At 44.5% G+C, this 18649-nt stretch overlaps 1 protein-coding gene across 1 annotated transcript in view; it reads right to left on the bottom strand.

Moving 5' to 3' along the window:
* Positions 1–13199, bottom strand: part of Stt3b (STT3 oligosaccharyltransferase complex catalytic subunit B) — a 64635-nt gene extending 51436 nt beyond the window's left edge. Inside the window, exon 1 of the mRNA XM_021171401.3 lies at positions 12427–13199. Coding sequence (XP_021027060.1) covers positions 12427–12731 — 305 coding nt within the window. The 5' untranslated portion in view covers positions 12732–13199. The remainder of the gene's footprint in view (positions 1–12426) is intronic.
* Between the last annotated feature and the right edge of the window lie 5450 nt (positions 13200–18649).

The following is an 18649-nucleotide window of genomic DNA, read 5'->3' on the forward strand; positions in this document are numbered from 1 at the left end:
GAAGTCAAAATGTCTTCCTAGTTGCAACAAGAAAAATATGAGAAACAGGCTAGAGAAGAAACAGGTAAATATGAAGATGGTGCTCAATTCTGCAGCCACTGGGTAGGTTTCCAATATCAACAGTAAGTTTCACAATTATACAGAATACACACATTCCACTAATGTGCAGGTTACGTTTTAAATATACCCCAACCTATTAGCAATGCCTTATGCTGTGATTCAGGCCCAATAGGCCTAATTAACATAACTTAAATGATATAAATACTTTTTAAGTATTCAAAATAGTTTTATTTTAAAAGAAAAATCTTTTGCATCAAGGTTGTTTATATTAGACCGTTTAAGTTCAGTCACTTTGACAACCAAAATTACTATCTTAAAGGGGGGGAAGGGTGTCTCCCTTTTAATGAAGTGACTGTCTCAAACAACCATAAATAGCTGGATTTTTAAAGTCAGCGTTCAAGCTCATTTCCTCTACTCTGAGCATACGACTGGCCTTTAAACCATGTTAAAATTAGATCCATTTCATTATCTTACATGGCTTCATCATCCTGTTCCTCTCCTTCAAATGTCAGCTGTGTAGCATGTTAAAATGAAAGTCTCTCTTGGTTAAAGTCTAGAACAAACATGTTGTGGAAACCAGATCTTGGGCCTATGGACAGGTGTATTAAGTTTTTAAAAGTCAGTGAATATACAATGTTGTTTAATGTGCTGAACAAATCCCACTCAAGATTCGGTTTTATCTGTGTTGTCGTCCTTTTGCTGTGCCAGGGACTAAACTTGGGGCTTTGAACATGTACTCTTTTTAAACTACATTGATGGACAAAGGATTTTTTTTTTAGGCAGATAGTTTTGTTAAGTTAAAAAAAAAAATCCTGTGAGGTCAATTCTAGGTTTTCAGTTCAAGGACTCACAGGAATACTTAACAGACCAGTCATTTCTATTAGGCTTTAAATATCAATTTAAAAAAGGATAAGGGCTTCCTATTTTGGCTTATTTAACACTAATTCACTAAAAGCTACTATCCAATGACCCACCTAATAATTAGGCACCAAGTTATTTCCACTGCAAAGACTCTTTCACAATACAGCAATTGCCTTGTTCTAATGAGTATTTTTATTTAGTATCCTTTAATTTCTAAGTTTAATAGGTCAAAATTCCAATGCTTTCTAAAGTGCTGCTGGATTTGCATGTCATGGAGTTCAGTCAAGAAAGAGTGAGGGTGGATCAGTAACCTTAACCTACCTAAACTCACTGTCACCGTGAACTTAGTACATACTAACTAGTGTTAAGGCACTGAATAATTTCAGCTCTTATTATCCCTCAACTCTAGCTTGTAAACTCATTTTTATTGAGATGGCATCTTTTCCATTCACCATCTCAAAAATTAACAATGCAATTTTTATAATTCAGGCAGCTTGTAGATAGATATTAACTAGTCTTTTTCTTGTCTGACTCAATGTTCCTTAACTTATGAGTTAAAACATGAAAAGGATCTCAGAATTATTTGTGCTTGTAAGAAAACTGCATACAACTAAAACAACACTTTCTCTTGACGTTCTTCTGACTGCATCCAGTCGGCCATCTACCCTCAAAGCTAGCGGCCGGCAGTGATGCTCACATCTCTCTTCTGCAGTTAGTCCCATCTCTTCTCCAGCAGCTTTCCTCGTCCTTAGGACTAAACAATACCTGTGAGAGTGGAGTTACAACGTTCAGTGCATATGACTTTTCTGACATTACAGCCAAATGTTACATGACTGTTTCACCAAACCAAGATGCAGTGTAAGAAAAAGTTAATTTATAAGAAGGTATATAGTTAGAGACAAAAGGTTTTCAATATTCACTGAGTATTCACCAGGCCCCTAATACTGTGCAAAATACTGCAGGGAGAATACAAATGATGTTCTTGACTGAAAGGAACTTTTTCTGCTTTCTATGGTAACATTAAATCATCACTTACTACACGGGCATATGAGCATCAAAATCCAATGACTATGTTTTACAAATTCAGATAACAAAACAAAAAACTCGTAACCACAAAAAACCGAGTCTCTCTATTTTTACTTTATAGATGTAAAACTTCAATAAAAGGCTTCGGCCTGTTCATTCAACTCAACTGCACAGTCCTCAGTAAAGTTTAGCAAAAGACTGTTTTATAATGTTAGTAATAGAGCCTATACTGACTAACCTTCAGGTGATTTTTCTGAAAGGAATCTACCTGGCATGGCTCACAACAGTTAAGACACTTAGGAGAATATCTCCACTTCGGAATTCGTACAAGAGGAATCTCTCTCAGGAGCACTAAAGAGGGCTTCTATCCTTACCCAGGTGGAGTCTAACCTCAAGCACTGGATTGTTCCCTGCATGGAGTTTAGGATGATGGCATATGTTAAGTATCTTTCATAGGATAACTGGCTTAAGTTTTAAAATTTGGACTATAATTCAAATGCTGGCTGACTCAACTGAGTTTTAAGAAAGGCAGTTCTAGATTTAATTTTTTTTCTTCAGCAATAAATTTTGACAACAACCCATTATCTGTTTACAAAAGAAACCGTTATCCGCTCAAGTAGCATGAGGGTTTATATTAACACATAGCAGAGACCACCACCAAATCAGACCAAACCATTCTAATCAGCAGAGAGAAATGCATTCAAGTTTTCTATTTGTTTCACTTAAGTGCTAATTATTAAAGGAAGCCTTCCCAACTAGAGTCACTTTCCTGATAGCATAAAGTGTTTGCTAACAGACACCCAATTTTCAGAGCCCAGTAAAGGTCAGGTTCTTACATGAAGGCCAATGATCTTTTATCATTCTTTGAATTAACTTTACCCTTGAAGATGATTTTTGAGAAACTCTTTGGAATATGACTTTCTCAATATTCCTGAAGCCTGACACAGACAGTAAACAATCAGGGAAACAAACCTAAAAGGATACAACTTAGTAACCATAGAAACACTCGAGCAGTGGCTCTCAGTCTCCTAATGCTGTGACTCTTTAATACAATTCCCCACGCTGTGGTGACCCTAACCAGAACATATTTCTGTTGCTTCTTCACAGCTGTCATTTTGCTACTGTTAGGAGTCATAAATGTGTTTTCTGATGGTCTTAGAGGACTCCTGTGAAAGGGTCATCTGTCAACCCCCAACATATCAAACAGTACCTACCCTCTTAGGACTTTCCTAAATTCTTTCAGCTCAGATGTCTACACCCTCTTTCCAGAATTATGGTAAAGTTTGAGGACTGGTGTTTGGATCCCCAGAATCCTACTTTGCTGAGAAGTGGAGACAAGGAGGAGTCCCTGAGCTTGCTGGCTAGATTAGCTCAATCAGCAAACTCTGGGTTCAAGTGACAAGTCCTGCATTACTGGCAGTGGGTGATCCAAGGAAGACAAACCTCACATATGTGAGCATACATATGCATACACACACACACCTTATCCCAAACAACAAAGCAAGTAATTACTGTCAGGTATGGTCCTGGCACTTGGGAGGTTTAGGGGTAGGAAGGGGCAGTGCAGGCAGGATGGAGAATTTCAGGCTGGTGTGCACTACCTCACAAGTTCTAGTCCAGCCTAAACTGCTTAATGAAATCCTGTCTGAAAACACAAAAGGCACACACACACACTTTGTAATTGGCAATGAAGACACCTTGGTGGTGGTGGTGGTTTCTTATCAGTCAAGGGCAGAACAGATGGCAGCAGTGCCTTGTGCATCCTGGCTTGATGGCCAAAGCTGTCCTATGCCTAGGACTCATAAAAATCGAAGTCCAGGCAGCATGGCACAGGTAGAGGAAAACAGACAAACACCTGCCCTCTGCCCTCCAGTGTGTAGCACAGGGGGCAGGAGTCATAGACACCCACTTGCCACTACGCCCACAGCATGGATGATGTCACCCAAGGGCCCACCAGCCACATGGCCAGCCTGAGGGAGGCAGGGAAGGCCCAAACAGGACATGGCACCACATGTATGTGGTGCTCAAATGGGAGAGAAAGAAGTGGAGCAGTTTTAGCATTATGAAGAGAGGTGGAATTGGAGACTGTCTGCTGTGGGATGGATGGCACAGAGGTGATGCTCACCCTCTGTCCCTCACCATCTCCAGCAGTTGAGAAAGCTGCCCACAGGGTCATGTGCTCAGGGGAGCTATTCTGCCCTTCAGTTGGGAAAGCAGGCCTTGTACTTCACATGGTCAGCTCTGTAATGCTGGCCCAGGTCAAGAGGGAGCGAGGGAGAGAGTAAGAGACGGCTCTGAGGGCAGAGCTAGGGAGAGCTGGCTCTGCCACTCTTCTACTGTGATGTGGTGGTGGTGGGGTGCCCTCTGCCCCCTCGATCCAGTCAGGAGAGTGACTCCGAGGTGATAAGAGCTGGTAAGCTGGCCCTGAACATCACCTGGGCAGCATAGCAGGGCTGGCCCTGGTAGAAGAGACATGGGTGAGCAAACCCCAGGGAGAGAGAACTGGCGCAGGCATGCCATGAGGTGGCAGGAGTGCAGTGTGAGTGTAGGTAGAGGTGGTCATTACCCCTGCACCTCTCAGTCTCTCAAAACAGCTAGCACTAGCACAGCCAACACCACTGCTGTTCCTTCCCCAAAGCCCAGTTCTTGAACAGTAACTGTTTTTATTCCATTATCATTTGTCTCCCAAATGATGTCCCCATGCTCTGCTTCCTATATCCTCTGTGTCTTCTGAGTGATTCAATCCTTCAAGGATTATCTAGAGAAAAGGATGACTCTATCTAAAGAGTTGGCTTTAAGATCATTTGTTATCTAGGGCTGGAGAGATGGCTCAGTGGCTAAGAGCACTGACTGCTCTTCTAGAGGACCTAGGTTCAATCTCCAATACTTACATGGCAGTGCAAAATTGTAACTGGGTTTTTGTAGGCAAATGATACAGACGTGTGTACATGCAGATAAAACACATAAAATATAAATTAGAAAATTCTTTACAGATCATTTGTTACCTTGCTATCTTTTCCCTTCCCTTTTTACAGGTATGCCCTGCTACAGAGAGAACAGGCAGTATCTCAGTGCTGGACTGCTGAGCCTTACTTACTGGCCAGATGCTCTGACTCTTCCAACCAAAACAACTGAGCAAAGGAGCAGGATAACGTTACAACTCGACTTACTAAAAAAACAGTTTAACTAAGCTGTCAGTGTAGCAATACAGAAAGCTCACCACCTACGACACTGTCAGGACAGTTACTTAGGTTCAGTCACAAAGTGGGAGACAGGGACTGGAGAAGCAGTGTCACAGGAGATGAAAATGGCTATGAGCACAGTGGTCAGATGAGGCCCTCATTTGACTGTGCACTGGATCCTCCCTAAGGCTGAAAGCTCTTTTTACCTATAAGAAAGGCCTTCGCAATGCTCTTTCTGCTCTTGTTTAAGCACTTGAGATTTACTTTCAAAGATTTACTTCTCAAAGACTGTAACAGTGCTCTTTGTTTTTGATAATTCTACATTCACTGTTTTTGCTGTGGATTGCACATGGTGAAATAATTTATTTTCATAAATAAGCTTGTGGGCACAATCCTTTTCTACGATGCCATTCAATTTGGCCTCATGCTTTTCTTTAGACAAATCTGACCTGAAACAAAATAATGTAATGCGTGCATAATGCACACTTTAGGAATGAGTTACTACACATTTTAATTTTTATAATGCTGCAGACAATAGCTCACCTTCAACATTAGTACACACGTGTGCACGTACACACTATCAATTGCAACGTTAGATACCAAGAAAAGGAGAGAACAAAAACCTGTGCATATCTTAAGTTAAAAAAATAATATTTGAAGTCTTGTTAAATTGAAAGGATTGCTAGAAATCACTTTTAAAAAAACATACTGGGGGAAAAAACTATTATAACTGGGAAGGTTTATACAACTATTATAACTGAGAAAGTTTATACAACTTGCTTATCAACTGATACTTTAGAATTTTACTAATAATGACTAAAATTTGACTACTCTATCCAAGAACATTTCTTTTGATAAAGATGAGCACACAGTAAAAAATGAAGTTTTATGACTTAATTTATGGCAGCGACAGGCAATTCATGCCCACAGCTTTTTTATATATATATCACCAACTCCAAATTAAACTTTATACAAAAGTCCTGTTTCCACATCTATGTGTGAAGTATTATTTTCAACACCCTCAATTCAAAATGAGTGGTAATACACAAAGAATGTCTTCTCATATTCTGAAGTTATAACTTTAAAAACAAAAAACCAACACTCACTCTGAGGAGGCCTCAGCTCCCTGTGGGTAGTTTACGCAGTCCTCAGGCCCTCTGTCTAGGAAACCAGATAAGTGATCACATGTACTTTAAAAATCTATTTACCTCTAGGATTCTGAGTCTAAGAGCATAGCTGTCCATCAAAATCCCCATGCTGGGATGGCTTAATACCTCCAAACTCAACATTATGAACTTTTACAGACAAACCTTAGTGAAAGTATTTAACTAGATTCAATCATCTTTTCTTCTCTGTAAAAGGCTCACTTCTGAAAATTCATTACTCATCTTCAACAAAAAGCAAAACTTAAATCAACTTTTCTTCTTTCCCTACATTAAAACAAATAACTAGCTATCATCCAACTAGCAAGCTCACTTCATTAGAGAGGGCTGGGACCAAGCATTTTTGATGGGCCAATGAGTAAAGACTTAGAACAGATGACTAAGAAGCAAAACAAATTAAATTGGTGGTGCGCACCTTTACTCCCAGCACTCAGGAAGCAGAGGCAGGTGATCTCTGAGTTTGAAGCCTCGCTAGTCTGCAGAGCGAGTTCCAGGACAGCCAGGGCTGCACAGAGCAATACAGCTTCAGAAAGGATTAAAAAAAAAAAAAAAGAGCAAGAGACACATTTTCTTTTAAACCTGCATTACAGGCAGGGTACATAAAAACAGATTTTGAAACCAGGCAGATCTGGAAACCATTGATCTAAAATGTTTTGTCTATGAAACAAAAGATTTGACCCCATTCCCTCAAGGGGAGGTGAATGTTACAAAGTAAGACACTGCTGAACTCACACACACCACTTGGAATCTATTAATGTTTCCTACAGCATTAAGTTCCTCAGAGAAAGAGTTACAGATGATATGGCTAACTTAATTACTGCAATTCACAGATTTGCTTATCTTTAAATGATACAAATTTGAATGGAATATTGGTACAGATGTGAATAAACAGACATTTACTAATTTATGTTGAAAAGTATATTCCAGGGCTGGTGAGATTAAGAGCACCCGACTGCTCTTCCGAAGGTCCAGAGTTCAAATCCCAGCAACCACATGGTGGCTCACAACCATCCATAACGAGATCTGGCGCCCTCTTCTGGAGTGTCTGAAGACAGCTACAGTGTACTTACAAATAATAAATAAATAAATAAATAAATAAATCTTAAAAAAAAAAAAAAGAAAAAGAAAAGAAAAGTATATTCCAAAATGTTTCCATGTCTCAGACTAAGTAAGAAAGCACTTTTCAAATACTCACAAACTATAAAAAGTGGTCCAATACTTTGGCCAGCCTACAGCACCAGTAGACAAATTTGCTCCAAGTTACAGGCGCTTCTGGAACAAGTGCCCCAACTCTCCCTACACTCACTCCCACTAGACATGGAGCTCTTTTCTTGATCCCATGTACGACCATCTCTATCCATTTCTAAGTTTCAGGTGATTACTCAGGGCAGAAGGTGGCGTGAGAAGCAGGACCCACTGTAACTGCACCTGCCAGCTTGGCCTTCATAGCAAGCTCCTGGGAGGGAGGGAGAAGAGGAGGCTGGTTCACACTGAGAAGTAATATTCAGAATCAGCAGGGTGGCCCCTATCGTACCCCATTAATTTGGGTGTACATGCTTTTCGGTCCTGTGTATGCTTTTTAGGCCTCTCTGTTTGAATGAAACATGGTAGTGACAACAGGCTGAATATTAAGACAAGACTTTCCAAGTTCTTCATAAGTGAAATAGAATAAAACCAAACTCAGCCACTTCAGATTTTTCTCTCTAGACAACAGAGCCAAGTCATTTAACAAACATGGCTTACAGTGTACTCAGGTAAAATTACTGACCAAAACCTGAAAGGGATGGAATCTGATCCTGGCCTGCACTCCAAGCGAAGATACGAAACCAGTTATTTGTATATGCTGAGTTCAGCTTTTACAGAAACCAAATGCAGTCTGGAAATAAAGTTGTCCCTTATCATGGAGCAGAGGAAGCAAGGTAGCATCCTTTATCACAGGACAACGCGCCAGTAGTCTCTTTAGATTTCAGAGTCTAGAAGAAAGGTGTAAGCATAGCCAGAGACATTGAAGAGTTAAGAAAAATACATCAAGCCGGGCGTGGTTGTGCACGCCTTTAATCCCAGCACTTGGGAGGCAGAGGCAGGTGAATTTCTGAGTTCGAGGTCAGCTTGGTCTACAGGTCTACAAAGTGAGTTCCAGGACAGCCAGGGCTATACAGTGAAACCCTGTCTCAAAAAACAAACAAACAAACAAACAAAACCATCAGTCAGAGCACATAGGAGAACACAGGCAGTAGTGATGTGAATGTTCACTCTAAAATTCAACTTTCCCGTATGTTGAAAACGTATAGCACAATCACTTAGCAGAAGGCAGATCTACTGAAATGCAGAGGCTTTTAACCCAAAGCAGCTGCAGTGCTGTGGTGTCTATGATTTCACTGTAGAAAACATCGGCCTTGGTATTAATTACTTCTGAGAACACAGGTGGACTGGTGAATATTAAGATAGTACAACGAAGGCTATCTTATATTTTTTTTATTACGTATTTTCCTCAATTACAAACCTTTAGTTTCTAATGCTTGGTAGACAACCAACTGTCTTCATGCAAACCACTTATGACTTTAAGCATGGAATCCTGCTTAGTCTGGCCCTAAAGCAAAGAAAACTCTCAAGAAAAAGCAAAGATTCCAAGGGCTTTAATGACAGATCCTATCTGCTTCAGGATCTATCTTATGCTTCATGAAATCCACGATGACTAGCAGAGGAGAACAGTGACTGTAAGTGGGCACGGATTCAAAGCCATCATGAGATGCAGCCACTCAAGCACTTCCTATTGCATGTACTTCTCACTCAAGGATCCCAGAAGCTCCGGGCCAGAGTGTAGATTACAATGAAAACAGTGGTGGTGTATCCTATCTGGAAGTGCCGCCAGCCGGCCTGCTGCTGCTAATGATCCCAGTCACGGAGGCTTTAAAAGATTCGGGAAACTTTCTGTTCTACACTGCTTGCTTTTGCTAACCATTCTGTCTTCTTCAGAAATGAGGTCAACAGTTTTTTTTTTTTTTTGTCATCTGTAAAGTGAAGAAAAACATGGGAGACCTCAAAAGACAGGAAGCAGTCCCCAACTCCTAACAGCTTACTTTCAAGGCTTATCACTCCTTTGAAACTGTTTGCACTAATTAACCTATTTATACATAGTTTCAGCTAAAACCTAAAACTTTAAATTCTAAATTCCCAAATTCTCTCCTGAGAGAAGCCCCTAAAAAGCTGTTCCACATGAACAAGGATATCTCAAAGTAGTGCTAACAGGGAGAGCTACCACAACCTGTCAGAGCTAGCAGGAAAGGTCTGGTTAATGGAACATACATGTATTCATAATCCCAGCAAAACTATGCAAGGACTACATATAGTGTCAGATAAAAGGATATGATAGACACATGCTCGTTAAACTCGGTGGTCAACCACATGTCTGGCACCTACAGAAGACCTTCCACTGCTGCCCGGAGTCTCTCCAACTCAGCTGAGAAGGGAGAAACTCACTGGCACAAAAGGTGAGATTATAACCCCAAACGTTGCCAAATGATCTAAATGAAAGGTACTTAAGTCAATAACCTCAGATCCTACCTCTTACGCAGTTAAGATTTATAACTTCAGGGAAAAAATTAAAAACAGGTGTAACCTGGTGAAAACTCACCTTTGGCAGCTATCTGAAGTCTCACAATTCAAGATAAAATTTACAGAAGCAACTCACCATCAACAGCCTTTCACAAAAGGCCTCAGCAACTCAGCCTTTCACAAAAAGGATACAGAAATGGAAAGGGAGAAGGACTGAAGGAGGTATGGGCAGGCCAGAATTGGTTTGTAGAAACAGGCAGAGAGAACATTTAAATATTACTAAAGGTTCCTGTCATTGCTGTACTGTAATCTGAGCCACTTCCAAGCTAGTGTGAGAGACTGCTGTTATTAGCTTTGGAGAAAACTGTTTTAAAAGTCAAAAGTAATGACAGGCAAGCTATACAACCTCCCTTGTAAAAAAATTGTCAAGCATGATTATGAGATGGAAGAATGAATGGCATGCCTATTAGTAACAGCTAGGAAAAGAAAACCTAAAGCGAGCACAGTATTCTTTTTGTTTGAACTTGATTTCTCTCATTAGGTCTCTCTTGAGTTAGGCATTCCATGAGATTCACACAGACAAGTCCCGATGCATGATGGGGTGCAGGCAGGGAAAATTCCTTTACTACACCTATCTGCTAATTAGAATGTTCTAACATTCCAAACATAACATTTCATCAAAATAAACAAACATTTAACACTACCGCTGGTAGATGGGATAGCTTAGTTAAGTAAGTAGGCCTTAGCTGTGGACACTTGCAGATCAGCATATGTGAATTAAAATTTAAGTGGAGCAGACTCAAGTCAAAGAACTGTTTCCATACATGGCAGAATAGAAACAAAATAGATTTTCATGAATAAAAAAAGTTATGCTCTTCAATTCCTAAAGCCATCTAATCTAAGCCTCCTCATGTGCAGCTTTACTAGGGGAAAATGACAAAAAGAAACTTTAAAATCGCCTCGTCATTTATTTGTGCATTTATCTGTAATCATTAATTTCAGCTTCTGAGTGCACTCCTGACAGTTACCAGCCTTCCATTTGTAAAAAATGTTACTTCATGGAAGTATCTGCAAAACTACCCTGGAAATATTTCCAGTTTTTGTTCCACCCCGTGCTAGCTTCATCTGAAAAGACACAACTTTCTCTTTTCATGTTGTTCAGTAAATTCTAGCGACTTTCATTTCTGGTCAATCTCAGTTTTAATCTAATTGATTGTTTCAAAAGAATACTCTATCTAGTTAGTAAGACTTCACAAATATTCGCAGGTTCATATGTAATCTCCACCAACACGATTTTCTCCTCTGGTTCCAAATAACATAATGGTCATTTATAAAGCAAATCTAATGTTAGAAAAAATTGAAACCTCTAAAATAGGACGAAAACACCTCACAGCAGGCAGTCACTGTAGCTCACTGCTTCTCTAAACAGGTTTTCCTAGAGTAGGCCCCTCTGGTGTTCAATAGATATTGCAGCATAAATATTTTTCTTAAAGTACAACTTAAATCTGATACTTAACACATAAGTCCCCCGCCACACACACACACAAGAACTCATTTATAACCTATATATGTACTAACTCTTAAGAAGATTCTCTGTGCACTCCAAATGGTAAGACAAATACCCTACCGTTTAATTATGTCTAATTACAAGTAAGATTAATTCAAGGTTGATAGGGCAGCGTGAAGAATAAACTAGTTTAAAGAGGCGCGCTGGCGCTCGCTCTCAATCTCTCTCTGGGAAAAAAAAACAAAAACAACAAACTTAACTCAGGTTGGGCCAGGTGGAAGAAAGTGAAAAGCAATCTTCCGGTGTAGGTAACTCAAGTGTTCGAAGTTGGGTTAAGTCCCTAAAACCAGTGAGTGCCATGCAGAGCGTGCAACTTAGGCACCACAATCTAGACTCTCAGTACTGTGGTACGGCTTGCTCTCTTCTCCACAGACCTTCCAGCAGAGACCAATAAAAGAACTCATGCAACAACGAGGGTGAGAGTTCGGCTAACAGAATAACGATCTCGCTCTAAAAAGCAACGCAATACAACTGTGCAAATAGTGTGGCGAGCTGAGAGCACTTAAGGGCCTTAGGGGGGAAAGAGACACTCCGGAAAATACCTGGTGCTGGAAAAACACGAGGCGCTACCACTGCGTTCGCTTTCGGGATAATATTTTTTCCTCCCTACATTCTAACACTCCACTCTCCCGGAAAGAAAGCATGAAACTGCGAGGCTGAGCGGACAAGGGGTTCCAGTCACCTCCAGCAGCCAGAAGGCAATCCCGGGGCTGCTCCGATGGCAGGAAGGAGAGAAATGGAATAAAATGCAACAAGGCGCAAAGCTGCGGCGGAGAGGGCGTGGGGAAGGGGGCCCCCGGAGCAAGCCGGGGCGCGGCGGAGAAGAGGCGCCGCGCGGAGCCGGCCCACCCGGGCGGCCGAGGAGCCAGGCTCCGCTCCCAGGCAAACTTCGCCAAGCGGGCAGGGGGCGCGCCCGGCCCGGCCCGGCCCGCGGGAGACCGGGTGGGATCCGAGGGGCTCCAGACAAACGGGGACCGCGGGCTGCCTGCGGGGGAAGGGCGGGCACACTCACCACGGGTCGAACTCGTGGATGATGCTCTCGAAGCGGATGACGGCGAAGAGGCGCGAGCTGAAGCCGGCCAGCCAGGCCAGGAAGAGGATGGTGAAGGAGAGCAACGACTGCCACCCGGCCGGCTGCGACAAACCCCCGGACAGCCCCGCGGGGGGCCCCGGCTTCGGCGCCGCCGCCCTGGACGCGCTCTGGGTTCCGGGCCCATGGTGCCCGTGGCGGCTGTTCCCCAGAGCCATGAGGCCGCTCCACGGGGACGAGTTGAGGGACGACTTGTGCTTGCTCTCCGGGGCCGAGGGCTCCGCCATGTTGTGCCCCGGCGGCGGGTCTCGCTCGTCCTCCGCGGCCACCGCCGCCGCCTGGAGCGAGGGGTGCTGGGCGGAGACCCAGAGGAGGAGGAGGAGGGCGACGGCGACGACAACGAGGAGGAGGAGGCGGAGGCGGAGGAAGAGCTGGGCGCGCTCCCGCCCTCAACACCGCGAGGCCGGGACACTGGGGGTGGTGGAGGCGGCGGCGGCGGCGGCAGCGATCCGAAGTCTCCGCCTCAGCAGTGGCCGCGACCGCCGCGGTCTCAACCCAAAAGGCCCCTGCGCCCCACTAGCCATCCGTGTCCCCCGTGCGGCTGAGGAGGCGGCGGTGGCGGCGAGAGCCGACGGGACGAGGGCGCCAGAGGAGCGGCGGCTCGGAGCGGCAATGACATTCCCCCGCCCGCCCCGCCGCGAGGAGCACAAAAGGGGAGGAGCCCCCTGGAGTCCGGGCGGAGCTCAGGCAACCTTTGACTCCGCCCCCTCGCCCAACAGGAACTGGCCCCTCCGCCTGTCACAGAGCGACAGGTCCGTTAAGGGGTGGGGCCGGAATGGCGGCGTGCGCCAATAGGAGCGCGAGCTGGGTCTTGGGCGGGGCTTCGGCTGAATGGCCCTCCTCCCTCCACCCCCTCCGCCTCGCGGCCTCCCGCCTATTCGCCGCCGGCCGTGGCTACGATTTCATTGTCAGTTGAAAGACGCGGTTTCGCGCGCGAGCCCGTTCGGGGCCCTGGGGAAGGGCACCAGGAGGTTCGGCTCGCTTCCCCGCGCGGATTCCGACTCGAGCAGCAGAAGGTCCCACGTCCCAGTCGACCGAAGGAACACAGAGAGCACAGCCCGGCCGGGTGCTCGGCGGCCGTGACTTTTAACCCGCTCAGCGCGGGGCGCCCGCCACGTGACTGGGTGCGCAGGCGCGGTGCGGGGCCCTAGGCGCGTGGGTCCAGCCGCTGTGCCGAACGTGCCAGAGTGAGTGGCTGGGTCACTACATTCTCTGTCCCCGCCCTGCTGCCCTGAAAACTTGGAGTGGGCAGATGTCCGAGCTGCAGTAAGATGTAGCCAGGGGGGACACACACATAAATGTCACTCACATTCTTTTTGCTGTGTTCTCCAATTTCCAGGACTTTTTTTTTTTTTTAAGCTCAATCTTTTGACTGCAAGAATTCATTATTTACACCTGCCTACGTTCCGTCACCAAATTAACTTTTCCTGGACTGTATTAGCTATTGCCCAATTTTCACTCTTAAGTAGGAACTTTTCGTTGTTGGGGCAGTTTGCTTGTACCTTCTCCTTCCTCCACAACTAGCTCCGCCCATCCCCAAAAGGACAAAAGTCAGAGCTAAAGATCAGCAGGGCATTGCAGTGATAGAAGCCCCCTTGGCAGGTACAGAGATTATTGTAGAAACAAGGGCCGGTTAATATTTTATTGGTTTCTCGTGTACATTCACAACTGTCCATTTTGTTAGGTAACACCAGAATCTTTAAAATGTGTGTAAAGATTAAGTCCTGTAAATTTGCAAAATAAAATTATGTTCCGTTGCTCATTGTCAAAGGTTAGGTAAATGAACAAATGTACCTAATAGGCTCAGCCACTCCCAACCTGGTGATTAACTTTGCCGGTTTCCTTATAAAAATAAATAGACTCTCATCAGGGAAAATGAACAGCTTCCATAAATAGACCTCCTCACCACCATTTTAATATCCAACATTTACTAAACATGTAAATTTTAATGAGATTCATGGTAGAATATTAACCAATCCCTTTGAACAAAGAGAGGTGATATGGCCTTTCTTAGAAAAGTGCACATTAAAATGGCAGCGTTTATTTTTGCCCATGTTTCATGAACCAATGTTCTATTCTAAAATAACAATTTATCTGGTGACTCTCATTTTAGACATTTTGGGTGTCTCTTGTGTTGCAGATGTTCCCTGTTGAGTTTCTTCTGTCTTCTTCCTCTTGGCTGTTTAATGGCAGTAGGCCCCATGTGAAGGGGAGTAGAACCAATTAACAATAAATTATAAAACACAAGTCACCTGTGTGGGACCATCCTTTCCTCTTTGTGTGTGAGAGTGGGCATACGTGTACTAAGGCATAGCATGTGGAGGTCAAATGACATGCTCAGATGTTGGTCCTTTTGTCACCAGGTTAGCCTCCTGTCTCAACCTGTGGGTCTTGATTCTTGTGTCAAACTTCTATCTCCAAAAGTATTTCCATGGTGACTCATGACAGTAGCAAAATGACAGTTATGGCGTAGCAACAGAAATAATTTTATAACCAGGGGTCACCACAACACAAGGAATTGTATTAAAGGGTCACAGCATTAGGAAGGTTGAGAACCACTGCCACAGGGCATTGGAATTATAGGCACCTGCTGTCATAGCCAGCCTTTTATGGTTCTGGGAATTCAAACTGAAGTCTTCATACTTGCATGACTCGTTAATATAAAATGAGCTTATCTGAGAACACTAGGGAACACTGTTCAGAAACATAAGGAAACTCAGGGTCATGATGTGGGCAAGGATAAACAAGGAGCCCCTGGAAAAGCATGAGGACGTACTCTAGCGGGGAACTGGAGAGCAGTGGTCCTGTCCTCCCACCCATATCAGTCAGCTCCAGGTACGCCTGCTGTGTAAACTGTGGCAAACACTAGAGGAGCAGTCCAGGGAAGATTGACGGACAACCTGATGGGAGTGTTACCTGAGGAAGCAGAATCGCAGATAAGGATGGCTCAGAGGAAGAAAAAAAGAGAGGCAAAGACCCTACAGTGCTGGAATGGGGAACGCAAGGAACTCAAGAAAAGACTGGTACAGCTGCCACGCAGACCGGATCATAGCGCGGACTGGGAGAGGTCATGCTGAGAGGGGCGCTGCACATTGCTTTAACTTGAGAGTGTTGGGAGGATTTGAAGTTGGATGTAGAGCGTGTTTAAGATGAGTCACATGATCCAGTGTGTGCTATAAGAAGACTCCAGGGGCTGTAATATTTGTTTTGAGGGGGGATCAGTAAGAGCACATCTGTAGATGATCCGAGAGTCCTCAAGTTAGAGGACTTAGTCTAACTTAGTCCTCAAGTTAGACCAGACCTTAGAAATGGTCGGATAGCTCATGCTCTGGATTTTACAGGTTTTCGATATAGAAAGAAAATGGCTTCTAGTCTGTTCAGGATGCTGCTTCTGTGTGTGAGCCACCGTATACATGAACTCCCTGGTTCTTAGGTGCCTGTCACAGCCTTGTTGAGCTGAAAAGTGAACCTTCATCTTAGTAAGCAGAATCTTGCCTGTTTCCTTAGCAAGTTTAGTGGTAGGATCGGACATCGCACTCACACAGCTGGAAGGAGAGACCATAGACTACTTTGCAGAAGCCTGGCACCAAAGGTACAGAGGACCAAGTCAGACCAGGAAAAGTGTCCAGGGCTGGAGAGAGCAAAGCAGAGTGGGAAAAACCTGATCACAAGCTTGCCCCAGCTTAAATCTCCAGCTAGGAGTCCAAGGTGTAAGATGGATCTAAAGCTACCACCAGGCACCATCCTAACTCCGTTCTCCTTAGGTCTGTTTGGTGAGTCACTTCACCTTCATGTGTCAGTGTTCATGGACTGTCCCTTCCTAGAAGGGTTCTGTTCAGAAAGAAAGAACGAGCCCACGAAAGAACTTGGTGCAAAGGGGAGCGGTCACTCTGTATTGGTTATTAGTACTGTCTGGACCACGACTGCCTCAGGCAGGCAGATGGTAAGGCAGCTCAACTTCCTGATGATCAGGAAAAGAATCTCCCATGACCCAAGCCTGTCTGAATGTTTCTGTTTCCTCTTCCCAGAGAGCGCTTGCATCAAATAAAATCTGCATTTCCCCCAACACCTGTACCTACACGTATACACAAGAAGCACCGTGTGACAGGCAACTATTGTCTCTGGCCAGCAACTCACAGGACCTGAGGCCAGTCAACAGCCCCAGTAGTGAGCCAGAAAGCAGGCACTTCCGTTTTCAGAAATGAAATGAGTGCAGTCCTGAGAGACCCAGAACCATGGACCTTCCATAGCTTCACAAGGATTCCTAGTCTTAAGAACTATAAAACAAGCCGGGCGTGGTGGCACACGCCTTTAATCCCAGCACTTGGGAGGCAAAGGTAGGCAAATTTCTGAGTTTGAGGCCGGCCTGGTCTACAGAGTGAGTTCCAGGACAGCCAGGGCTAAGCAGAGAAACTCTGTCTCTAAAAACAAGAAAACAAAGGGAAAAAAAACCCCTACAAAACAGTAGTTATATTCTTAAGCTTCTAAGACTGAGGGATATTTGTTACTCAGCTGTGGTGAACAGATATAGTGAGATTAAAGAATGACAAGCTTACTAGATAGCTTTTCTCTCATATTCCTCAAAACAGTCTGAATAACCAGCAAGGATGAAACACCTCAACCATTCCTACTGTGTCAGTTAAAGAACATCCTGTGGGGCACTCATTCCACAGACATGTTAGTCGGAGGAGTGGAGCTCTTGGGCAACCAAATCTACACGCTTTATTGTCTCCCTTTGTGCTCTAACCGAGTGGTTCTAGAGGCCATAGACTTAAATGGATGATTCTTAAAAAGAAAGCATGCATGCAGTTAATATGTCTGTGAGAATATTCAGGGTCACCAATCGCCAGAGAAATGCACAAAGCCCTCTCCCACTTCACCTCAGTAAGAATGGCTGTCAGGAAAAAGACAGGAAAGGACAGTGCGGGGACTGAGCAGAGGAGGATCTCCCGGGGTGGTAATCCTGGATGAGAGGGAAGTTTTCATCTTCTCTCCAGTCTTCAGATGTGAAGACTCATACCATACTCAAGAGCTGGGACTCAAGAGCTGAATTCCAGGGTAGGATTTGCTAACAGGTCTGGTGACTTGGGGAAATCACTGAAGCCTCCTGTGTGCACAGGAAAACTAAACAGAGCTGTGTTAGCATAAGTTCCACAGGCCTCTGCAAACCTGTGGGAGTGTTCTATGTGGCTTTATAACAGGAATCTGGAATTTGGGACGTTGTCTGGTCTCACACAGTATTAGGCAGTTTCCATCTGTGATGGTTTGTATATCCTTGGACCAGGGAGTGGCACTATCTGAAGGTGTGGCCTTGTTGGAATAGGTGTGACCTGGTTGGAATGGGTGTGTCACTGTGGGTGTGGGCATAAACTCCTCACCCCAGTTGCCTGGAAGTCAGTCTTCCAGTAGCAGCCTTTGAATGAAGACGTAGAACTCTCAGCTCTGCCTGCGCCATGCCTGCCTGGATACTGCCACGCTCCCACCTTGATGATAATGGACTGAACCTCTGAACCTGTAAGCCAGCCCCAATTAAATGTTGTTTTTTATAAGACTCGCCTTGGTCATGGTGTCTGTTCACAGCAGTAAAACCCTAACTAAGACACCATCTTTGTGCCAAGATACCCAAGGACAGTGACTGAGAGCAGAAAGGACGTCTCCTGGACCAAGTCTTCAGAGGTTTATGATCAACTGGCTCTGTTGCCTTTAGGCTAGAGCAAAGCATCAAAGCGGATGGACGGATGGACGTGGCGAAAAGAAAGCAACTTCCTTCTCAGCAGCCAGGAAGCAGAGGTGAGTGCAGGAGAGGAAGGAGAGCTGAGCTAGGAGGTGCCTGAGACAAAACACGCCCCTTCGGAGATCCAGCCAATGAGCCACTTCTACCAGCTAGGCTCTGCCTTCCAATCATCCATTTAACAAACTCATTATTGAAGTTAACACTTCTGTGATTCAGCCACCAGCTGGAGGCCGAGCCTTTAACACACACACACTTTTGTGGGGCTACTTCACATCCAAAGGCCCTGGCCCTGGGCTTAGAAGCATGTTTCTGCTTTGGATGACACACACACAATGAATAAAGTGACTAGCTGAAGCCAGTTCTTCTCCTCAAGCCCCTGTGCTCCCATGAGGGGACATTTCTAAAACTTTA

This window comes from Mus caroli, unplaced genomic scaffold, assembly GCF_978045245.1.
Source record: "Mus caroli unplaced genomic scaffold, Mus_caroli_1 scaffold_11, whole genome shotgun sequence".
Classification (NCBI taxonomy): Eukaryota; Metazoa; Chordata; class Mammalia; order Rodentia; family Muridae; genus Mus; species Mus caroli.